The sequence below is a fragment of the Clupea harengus genome, chromosome 16, assembly GCF_900700415.2.
Source record: "Clupea harengus chromosome 16, Ch_v2.0.2, whole genome shotgun sequence".
Taxonomy (NCBI): Eukaryota; Metazoa; Chordata; class Actinopteri; order Clupeiformes; family Clupeidae; genus Clupea; species Clupea harengus.
In genome coordinates, this window is record NC_045167.1 from 15098381 (window position 1) to 15109687 (window position 11307).

The window sequence follows — 11307 nt, forward strand, 5'->3', positions numbered from 1 at the left end:
ACGGAACTCTGAATGCAGATACCGCATTGAGGAATAGTAAAGTCTTGAGCCCCTGGCCTTTTGGAAGCCATTTGAGCCTAAACATTAAACACGTCTCGTGTGTGTAAAGGAAATCCCTCTTAAGGATCCAGTGAGCTGGATGAGGTCCAGCAGTCTCTGCTTCTGGAGTGTGCAGCACGGGGCCGGAGCTTTACATCTGAAGTCGTCAGTGTCACCGTATGTGCTTGGCTGTGACAAATGGCATTTTCCATTTCGCTCGCAGCGTTTTGCTTTTTTTTTTAGTGTGTGTGTATGTAATCATTTGCTGTAGGATACCTGATGCACTGGGGGTAGAGCTTGGAAAAGAAAAAAAGATACTGAAAGCAGAGGTTCTTCTAATTGCAATGTGTTCCAGATGAGCCTGAGTTTGCAGTCAATACATTGTGTGAGTTTGTGTGTTATTTAATGTGTGTGTGTGTGTGTGTGTGTGTGTGTGTGTGTGTGTGTGTGTTGTATCCCTCAGCCATCCTTTAGTGAGAATGTTCCTGGGGAGGCTCTGCTGACTCTTGTGAGATGGCCGTTGTCATGACCACGTGATTAAACAATAGAACGTGAGAAAAGGACAGAGATGGAGGTAAAGAAAAGCATAGAGGACAAACAAGAATTTTGGATAATGAAGACAGATTAGAGGAGAAACCCAACATGCTTCAGTTTTGAGCCTCTAGAGCATAGTGATAAAATGGTTTATTTGCTAAAACCCCTTTCTTGATATTTATAAGGCTTTGATGTTGCAAGGTATGATGGCAGTCATTGCTCAAAAGAAGAAAAAAACTATAAACAGGAAATAGTTTGTTTATGTAATGGTAAAACGCAATACACATTGTTTCCAATATCACATGAATTATTGTTTAATCATGTGCACAGTGTTCCCAATCAGAGGTGTGTTGCTGATTTCAGAGTAGTGATAGCATTTTAATAATTTACTTTTAAGTTGTGTCAGTACTGAAAGGAGTGCAGTGATCACACTTCATGCCATTAACCATTTACAATCCACAACCACTTTCACAAAGTTTGCTTAATTATTGCTAAATAAATCACAAATACATTTCCTCTTCAATAGTATAATACATATCCATTGCATTCATGCAGAAATCTAACAGCTTTATTACAATACTGTTTTTTTTTTTTTGCTGTTAATGTAAGGACATAGCTTTACTTGAAAAAAAAATACTTTATTCTTGCATTGTTTCAATACTTGTTCGAGATTGACTTGAAGTTCCTACTATTATTTATGATTTATGTTTCATCCCAATATTATTTTACTCAGACATTGGACTTTTTTTGAAGCTATTGGACTTGTGTGGAGTAATCTTTTCATGGTCTCCTCAGTGCCCTCCCCACTCCAGTTCCTACTGAACCTCCCACAACTGCCACTGCTGCTTTCGCTGCCAGCGACAAGCCCGCTGCTCCTAGACAACACAACACAAACCACATACACAACAAAGTCAAGCACAGTTTATTGAATTTTTTTTTCAATTTTGTGGACTGTATAGATGAACTTTGTAGGTAAATGACAATCCATTCATCCAACTGAAAACAAGATCTTTAAAGAATTTCCTTGGTTTGGTTTATAGTTCAGTTGTATCAAACTGGTGCAACTTCTAAAAGGGACATGGCTGATTTTAAACATGAGGACAGGTGATGACTAACACTGGGGTGGAGATATCTGGAGATCCAGTGGTTTCTTACCAGCAGACTGGAGGACTGACACCATAGACCCAGCTACCACTCCACCTCTACTGGTCACTGCAGTGACTGACATCATGCTAGCTGCGGAGGAGCCAGCTGTGATGCCTGCTGAGGTGAAGCCTATGACAGGCAGGGCGACTGTTGCCATCGTTATGGCTCCAACTTCAAGACGGCAGAAAACGAAACACTTATCATTTACACTTTATTTGTGTACCGAAGCGATAACGGAAGAAAATTCAGAATTCATTTTAATGAACTGAACCATGGAGTTTCACTTGCCTGCTCCAACTAAGGCATCGATCACAGGACCCACTGCACAAACAAAATAAACTTTTTAGAGTTTCACAACATTTCCACACCTGGATTCCCACTCTTGCTGGTATGCAAACAAAACCATTTAGAGGCAGGAAAACAAAATAGGCTACTTACCAGCAACCATCTTAGTTTAAACCAGCTGGTCAGTAAATATTGCACACTGTTTCTGTACACCAGGACCAGATTCACACAGGGCCAGTGAGGTGAAGCCTATGAATCACCGACCGTTACACACCCTGATACCAAACAGCACAGTGACTACTTTTCACCCTTTAAATAGACAGACTGACTGATTACAAGATTGAAGACACCTGTGATGATAATTAGAGGCCACAACTTAGTTTAACATGTCCATATGGTCAAATTATTTTCCATCTTTTCTAGGGGTACCATCATTTTTTATTTAGAATCGCAGATTGCACCTTTAGAGCTGCAACTTGGAACAAGTGAACATGATTGTATCGCTCTTCTCTGGGTGTATCAGGAGCTATAGGAGTGTATACTGAGCAAACATTGTGTTATGTGTTGACTCCTGATGAACACAAGTTATCTTGGGCACTGAAATCTCAAGACTGTCAGGCAGCCATTCCTCTTTTTTTCCCCTCTGCCCTTTTTTTGATCTGGGATCAGTAGTTAGGGAGCTGCTGTGTGTCTATGCAGGTGGTCTTACCGCTGAACACTTGACCAGCAGTGAATTCATTGCCTGTTCAAACCCTGGCAGTTTTCCACTAAGGTCTCTGCTGTGTTTATGTTCTAATTAATCATTAGACAACTTACTGTACCTTCAGGTCAATGGGCTTTATTTTTCCTGTGTGTATGTGACTTCAGCTAGCCGCCTTTAGCTTAACCGCGCATTGTGCTCTTGTGTAAACACCCAGCGGATGTCAAGCATTAGGGTTCAGCTCTAGGGGGATGTGTTAGGAAAAGATGTTTGTTTTACCAAATCGTTAGATTTTTTTAACAGACTTTGCACATGCTCTCCCATACTCTGACCCTCTTACTCTTTCCCTGTCTCACTCCTTTATTTCTCTCTCTCTCTCTCTCTCTCTCTCTCTCTATGTCTCTCTCTCTCTCCCTCTCTCACACACAACCACAAACACTTTTCCTCTCATGTTTTTGCTTTCTTTATGAACATCTGGGTTTGAATACAACTAATAAGTCTTTGAGTGCTTATTGGGTGAAGAAAGAATATGATGGAGGTATGATGGAGACTCATATCGCCTCAGGCAGGCAAACATGTGTCCAGACAGAGAGACATAGAGAGAGAGAGAGAGAGAGAGAGAGAGAGAGAGAGAGAGAGAAAGAGAAATAGAAATAGATAAACATCTGTATTTCTCTGCATCTATCTCTACAGACGCGTTTAGACATGAATATACACACATATGGGGATCACCAGAAAAGCCATCCTATAACGTGTTTAGTGTGTAACTGACTCTAAAGTGCTATGTGTTTCCCCCTAGGGAGTCATATGAGCTACATAGACCCCTGCATCTCCAGGCATTTCAACACACTTCTGGGCCAGCATGTCAACTGCTAGTGTTAGCAGTGATTTACTGTATGAGCGCCAACTGCCGTCTTTCTTGTGACCTCATCACTGTGAGACGCATTTCATCACCTGCACCCACGGCGTATCATACCTCTGTCATCTGGTCATTGTAGTTTTTAAGAGGCTGTTTTGGTGTACTTTGATATGGTGTAATATTCATCAAATATATGCTTTGTGAGGCTGGCCTTCCCTGACACCCTAGTTGATGAAAGAAAAGGTTTGATTTAATCTGGTCTGGAATGAAAGTGACAGGGCTTTGACTTTCGGTCTTTGGCTGATTTTCAATGTTGAAAGGCTGGGAAGAGTTCAATGTCTGTGGTGTTCTCTTGTAGACCAGACATCTGCTGAGTGACAGAAAGGTTCCACAGATGCAGATATGAACTGGCTGCACGCATATAGACTCACACACCAACACACACACGCACACACACACACACACGCACACGCACACGCACACACACACACACACACACACACACACACACCACACACACACACACAAATCCAAATACACCCTCATCTCTCTGTACATCTCATACACACACACACACACACACACACACACACACACACACACACACACACACAAATCCAAATACACCCTCATCTCTCTGTACATTTCATGTACACACACACACACACACACACTCATCCATCCACTTGCTTTTACCTAAAACACACTCTCTTTGACCTATCACAACACACACACACACATACACACACACACACACTTGGTGCAAACACAGTCCAGATGACTGCTGATTCTCATCAGAGATGCTGGACATGACAGATTCCCATCGGAATGAAACACCCTCACTTCCCCGTCCGCTCCTCTGTCACAGATAAAGTCAGGACTGCACCAGCGGTTTAACGTCCATGCTGAAGTCATCCCAGAGCATTTGTTGGGGCACAATCAACCCAGGTATGCAGGCTACGGGCACAGATTAGACCTCTGTGGAAACCTGGGTAAGTGAGACTGATGTGTTGGTGGAGAAGAAAGCATACTGTGCTGTTTCTTTTTTTTTTTCAATGTCTCTGCCCTCTCTCTCACACTCCTTCCTATCCTTCCACCTGGATTGAGCTGACTTGTATTCAGTCCAGGAAATTTGCGTCTGGAATAAGTGCCAGGAAACGCCCGGAGTCAGACTCTTGTGATGGTCTGTTCTTTATCCATACCATTAGAGGAGGTGTTTCCTGTCTAATGAAGCTCTGGTGTAATGATATTTGAGAGGGGCTGAATAGGAACAAACATCTTTTCTCTCTAATGACAAACATCCACACAAGTCCCATCTACGTCAATTGACAGCTGTCTCTGATGGATTTTTTAAGAAAATATTTTGTTCTTCATCAAACAATACGTCTGTTGAACTGAATATTTGAATCTGTGGTATGCCTACATAACTATACCAGTTGCATATTATCATGATCCCACGTGTGCTCTTTGGCCCTAATTTTTCACAGAGCACATTGTTATATAAATCACCCAAGAGTGCGCTATGATGGACTGTCGACACACACCGGCATGTAGCAATTTATCTACAAGTGAGACCCATGAGGCAGTGGGCTCCGTATTTAGGCTTGACATGGTAATGCACTAATGATATGTTACTCTGCTGCATGACTCAAAGCGTGAGGCTTTCCATATCTGCAGACGCAGCACAGCACAGCAGCGGCTGCTGGCTCAGACCACACTTGGCAGATTGGCAGCAGAGCATGCAGAAAGAGAATACGGCCCAGCGCGTGTGTGCGGTGTGTGTGTGTGTGTGTGTGTGTGTGTGTGAGAGAGAGAGAGAGAGAGAAAGTGTGTGTATGTCTGTATGTGTATGAGCTGGGTGGGACCGGGTTGGGAGGTTGCGCATGGGTTACTGCTGACGAATCAATCAGGCACTAATTGGAATTACCTAAGTGTGGCCCCTAGTCAGCCTTTAGCTTAATTAGCCAGAGCTCATCCAGCAGCTTGGCCACAGCTTTCTCATCACGCTCGGCCCAAGGGTTAATCACCACCCTGGACCCAGCAATGGCTGGGAGAAGAGGAGTGTCTGTAGCCAGACCACACCAAGGGGCACTTCTGGGCAGGGAGGCCCAAAAGGGAAGGCTTCCCCTGGGGTGGCTGCTATAAGCTATTCCCCTCCCTCTGGCTCTGCTATTGATTTGAGTTGATGTCATAGTCGGTATGTGGGAGGATCTCAACAGGGGGTCATCTCACTAAGAGTATTTGAGCTGATTGGCCTCTGTTAGGTCATAGCCTTGTGCGTAATTGGATTACTAGAGTTGAGTGGAGAACAGGACCAAGCCTGTGGCCACGAGAGTAGATGGATTGGTACTGTACGATTGGACATACAGTATTTTATAAGGTGACCACTCTGAAACAGACTGGATGCTAACACCATAGAGTTTGATGAGCTTATGCTAGGAGTGTTTTGAGGTAGAGAAGGGTGTGTGTGTGTGTTTGTGTCTGTATTTCTGTGTGTGTGTGTGTGTCTGTGTGTTTCATGTGTGTTATCATTTCTGTGTATTGCCCTATGTTTTTCTCCACGGTTGTCCCCCCCCCCGTCTGCTTCCCTGATCACCTCCTCAGCGCGATAGCCCCATGTGTTTGTAATCCAGGCCCTGTTGATTGCTTTGGCTGTTTGCTTTAAATGATCCCATTTCACAGGATGCACAAACTGGCCTTGAACAGCATGGTGCTGTTCCTCCATCTGAGAATGAGGTAATGGACCTCAGGTTTCTCAGCGCCGCCGCCGCAACTCGAAGGTCTGAGCACGCTCAATCAATGCATACAAAAATCCCCTATCAACAACAATTTCACGTCAAGTGATAGGACCACATATTTAGCTTCTTTTCTGCTTTGAACGGGGTGGCCCCTACACCCCTCGCCGATGCCTGCTGATAAAGAGCATTTTATCTGATGAGTGGAGGCTTTATGGAGTGAGCTGAGCTGTGTTATGAGAGTTCAGAGGCTTTTAAAGTTGAGCTGCAAGGATTCTTTATGGCCCTCACAGCTTTCCTGGGTCTCACAGTTTCCTTTCAACCCCAATGGTGCCAATCTCTCTCTGTCTCTCTCTTGGCATCCTGGCAGAGGCGAGACCCGACATGGGTGTCTCTCCAACCTGACTGCAATGACTGGAAGGTCTGGAATGATAAAGATGGTGAAAATGCCATTTTTCGCGTTTCACTGATGCTTGTTTACGCAAAGACCACTAGAAAATATTTCCATGGCTATTTTTATAGTATCTCGCACATAACTGTGGTCAGGCCAGAAAACACTCAATTCCTTCCTCCCCCTACAAAGAAAGCGACCTCATACTTGTCTGTGGTCACAGGGCCGACAGGAGTCAAGGGGGGTACACACAAAAGGCCTGCTTTGAATGTAGGCCAATGAGAGCTCAGTGGGTTTAATACAGGTGCCGATTATCGTCAAGGAGACCATTGAGGCTGCGATACGGCAGCTATTGATTAAAATGTCTTCGAGTCTGTGTGTCAGCATCATGCAGATTGCCTAAGTCCTCAGGGACCCCAGATTGACTTGCAGATAGAAATAAATAATGGCCTGATGGAATAGTTCAAAAGAGTGCCAGGCCTTCTAACCCACAAGGGGAAATCGAGTGTCACATTTTCTCTTAGTTTTTCTTAATGCACTCTGCGTTTTTTTTTAGTTTTTTTCTTGTGTGAGATCTTTATGTGTACATTGACTGTTAAAATCTCTGCTATTCATCAAGCAGAGTAAAAATGAACCCGCATTCCGGGTTCTTTAAAGGGAATTAAACTTAATTGAATTCTACTGTGTTGATGACAGAATGCTTTCAGATCCTGATTTATACAATGATTGGTCATGCCTTGTCTGTGGTGACCTTTGACCCCAGGAAGCATATAAAACAGCAGGATGTTTGTACAAGGCAGATTCATAAGCTCTGCGAAACACGGCCAAAAAAGGCCTCCTCCCCTGCCCAGGCTGTCCCACCAGTCTGCTCCAATCAGAGAAATGAAGTGTCGTTTTCGGCAGAGTAATTCCTTCAGCATGCTGGAAACGCTGAACAATACCCTCGTCTTCCTCAGTGTGGCTACTCTCCAGTGGGTAGGAGTCATAGGTGAAATAAGAACGCACTGCGTTATTGATTAGGCAATTTCCAGATAAAGGAGCCCATTCTCTGTGGATGGAGGCAATGCAGGACCACAATACAGTCCCATTTGTTCTAATTAAGCGCATTCGCTCCATTTTCATATTAAATCACTGGAGCCACAGAGCTGCTCATAGTGACCCTGGCTACATGTGGTGGAATTTGCTTGTAAAGGATCATTGAAAAATAGTACTGTGGAAAAGTTAAGCCCGTAAAGCTTTTGCAAAGTGGAAAATAGAACTTAAAAAAGCGAGTTGTTGTTGGTTTATTTTTTGTTATTATTTCTTCATGGAAATAGAAAGTGTTTGGCATTGCAAAGAAGAGTCAGTTCGGTCTCTTTTCACATCCATAGGGGAAATCTGGTGCCTCACAACAGAGGATTATCCAATTACATTTGCGGGTCCCAGACCATGACAGTCCGCAGTAATATCAAGCAGATGATTGTGTGGCAGAACATGAGCGCCGCTAAGCCCAGGCTCTCCAGATGAATGACAGACCTGTGTGTGGTGAGTGTGGAAACCAAAGGACCGGGCAGGGCAGGGCAGGGCAGGACACAACTGCATGGGGGGAGGGGGGGTTGAAGTACAGAGCAAGGGCACAGTACTGCCTCCAGCTATGACCTACTGCCCCACCCACCCACCCTCAGGGAGAGCTGGAGGTCCTCTCTAGAGCTCCACATCACCATGCCCCCCCCCCCCCCACACACACACACGCACACACACACACACACACACACACACACACACACACACCACACATGCCCCACTGCCCAATCTGGTTCGCGGTCACAGGTGAGTGTGTTTGGCGAGCGTCTGGGGGGTGGTTGAACCAAATTGCCTCTCTCGCTGCTCAGGAGTTCCGCTGGGATAGTGGGAGAGGGCTGTGTTCCATTCACAGGCTCCATGTTGGCCTTGCAGAGCCTGGTGGCCGGGGAGCCTGACATCATGCGTCTGCATTCAATGCCACGCCAGGTAAGCGATACCGCCTGACCCCTGACCCATGGAGAAATGGAGGCTTTCGTCATGCTGTGTGTGAGCTGGGGGGGGGGGGGGGGCAAAGGGGGGAGCGGGTCAGCCGATTCTAGCACATCTGTTCAGAGCCAGGTAGCATGTGCAGAGCCAAGGCCGCAACTCCTGCATCTAGAACATTCTGTTGATGTATGGAAATTGATGGCAGTTGCCTCTGCAACCTTACAAAGCCTTTTGTAAGGCTGCATAGCCTATGGATATCCAACTCATTATCTAATGAATCTATGGAAAAATCAACTTTGAAATGCAGAGCAAGGGCAAGAAGCTGTGGGCAGCTTAAGTATCTTGGTAAGATAATACTTCCAATTTCACTGAACTTGTTGCCAACTTAAATCTTCTCCACTAATTCGGTGGTTTTCAAACATTTCAAACGAAGACGGTTCTGTTCCGTCTGTAGCACGTCCAAGCTTCTGTCAGAATAAAGAAACTTTGGTGGCTGAGGAGGTTCCTCTGGGTGTGTTTAATTTGTGAGTGGAAAGTTCTCAGGGTTAAAGTAGAAGGCTCTTACCGAATTTTTTTCATACAACAATACCCCTGTTGTTGCGTCTAAGCCTAAACCAGAAAAGTCAATCTACCATCAGTGCAGACTCTCGTTACTCAGCTCATGAATGTTGGTGGGAATCACTTTACAAAACGACAGAAGAGGAGCATAAAACAATCTGTCTATTTCCTGGTCAGTGGGGTCACTCCCATCATTGACTGTCACATCGCAATGGACCGTTTGACCTTCAACCCCCGAGGCATGGTTCACCAGCGGCGGCAGTCAGACGAGACTACATTGTCTCGGTGTTCTCCTAGATGAATGACCTCTGAATGTCTATTGGCGTGAGGGGGCCCTTGAGTTGAACGACTATCGAGCGACCCTACTACTGCAACCTGACTGAAGAAGAAAGCCCACAGAGACTCCTCCATTGACATGAACTGATTAAAATTCTCCACTGGGGTCTGGATGAACAGCTGAAGATACTGGTGATGATCCCCACTGACAGGCTAATTAAAGGAGTCCAGACAAAAGCAGATTAAGTCAGACCAGATTCCTCCCCCTGAAGGATAATGTTGCCATCACCTGATGTTTAACAGTTTGGAATAAAGGGCATACCATTTTGAGTGATTGATTTGAGTGGAATGCTGGAATTGGTGTTGTTACAAGGGAACGTTTGTGTTTCTTCAACCTTCAAACAGCAACAGTCAGTTGACAGAAAAGAGGAAAAAGAGAGAAAAAAAAAAAAGAAAAAAAATCCTGAAGATGGTATTCATTTTGAAGGCGTTCACTCGGCACTCCGATGTCAACAGTAGATTTCTATCAAAATATTTGACCCGCTAGCGAGATCACTGACACGTTGCTGATTCAGACTTTTCATCAGGGTCAAAGCAACAACCGCTGACACGAGCTCCAGAGGAGCCTCCCCTTCTCCTCTCCTGTCGACCCAGATCCGCAGCTCTCCGCCTGGGTGGGTCGCCACACGGACACACACATTCCTCCCCGGGAGCGGTCTGTGTGTTCAAGACGTCCATCCATCCATCTGCGGCTGAAAGAGCACACCACCTGTCTGCCTCTGAGCTACACAATAGGCTGTTATGGTTTTTCTTTTCTCCCAGAGAGATCTTTCACTTGTTGCAGGGTCTGCAGACAGCAGCCGTCTGCCTTGCATGATTCGCAGACAGGAGCCGTGTTTTGGGCCCAGAGATCCTGGGAAACGATATGCCTGGAGCTGAGAAATTGCTTTCAGGTGTGTTTCTGCGAAAGCTGTGTGGACAGCAAAGAAGGGAGCTTTGGATATGCGTGTTACACTTCTTTGTCTTTTTTCCACTACAGGGGAGGGAATGTGTTTTTAGCCAAAACATATAGTACAGTCTCAAGAGCCAGTGGTACTTGCAGTTAGATAAGTTATGCATATTCATATCCCTTGATTTAAAATGAAAACAGTGGCTTGCAGAAAGAAAGTGGTCTCTTTCAGTCTTTGCTCATTCCATGACGCAGGTAGGTTGAGCACTTGGGTTTAACTACATTAGCAACCATTTAGTTGCCTCTAAACAAGCGGTGGCTGAACTTTGGCAGTGGACCAACAAATTCCACTTCTCTCCCCTATCCCCCTCTTCAGTGCTGTCAGATGTCAGGGCTCAATCATTCCCTCATAATGGGCGGTAGGTCTAGACATTCCTGCTTAATGAAGGATGAAATGAAGCGTAATTACACAGCAGAAACGACAGTGGTGGGACATGCAAATGTGGAATACATCTCATGTATTTATTTAGAGAGAAAATTAAGGACCAGAGGCAGCCAAGCAGAAAACAGAGACACAAATAACTTTTCCTCTGAAGAGCAACCTCACGCTAAACTACGATAGAAGTGTGGTGATAACATCATAACCGGAGAGCCGTACCACATGTAGTATCATGTATGTCAGCCAGTGCCTTCCCTCCTATTTGTATCTTTCATTGCTTTGCTCTCTCTCACACACGCACACACATAAACACCCTCTCCCTCTCTTGCTCTCTCTTTTCTCTCTCTCTCACTCACTTTCTCGTCTCTAGCACACTCCTCATTTGAATAACTAATTTAAGTGTTGGT

At 45.0% G+C, this 11307-nt stretch overlaps 1 protein-coding gene across 1 annotated transcript; it reads right to left on the bottom strand.

The window, feature by feature from the left end:
• Window positions 1-1048: 1048 nt before the first annotated feature.
• LOC105896721 (interferon alpha-inducible protein 27-like protein 1) lies at window positions 1049-2301 on the bottom strand. The gene is made up of 4 exons (XM_012823519.3): window positions 2158-2301; window positions 2008-2040; window positions 1729-1890; window positions 1049-1448 (listed from the first exon to the last, which is right to left on the bottom strand). The coding sequence occupies exons 1-4, from the start codon at window positions 2165-2167 to the stop codon at window positions 1354-1356; spliced, it is 300 nt and encodes a 99-aa protein (XP_012678973.2). The 5' UTR covers window positions 2168-2301; the 3' UTR covers window positions 1049-1353.
• Window positions 2302-11307: the final 9006 nt, after the last annotated feature.

Bases quoted from the DNA above. Each gene is read 5' to 3' on its own strand.
- LOC105896721 (XM_012823519.3), bottom strand. The intron at 1,891-2,007 runs GCAAGTGAAACT...GCCGTCTTGAAG, and splicing joins CGATGCCTTAGTTGGAGCAG to TTGGAGCCATAACGATGGCA. The intron at 1,449-1,728 runs GTAAGAAACCAC...TGTGTTGTCTAG, and splicing joins GTCAGTCCTCCAGTCTGCTG to GAGCAGCGGGCTTGTCGCTG.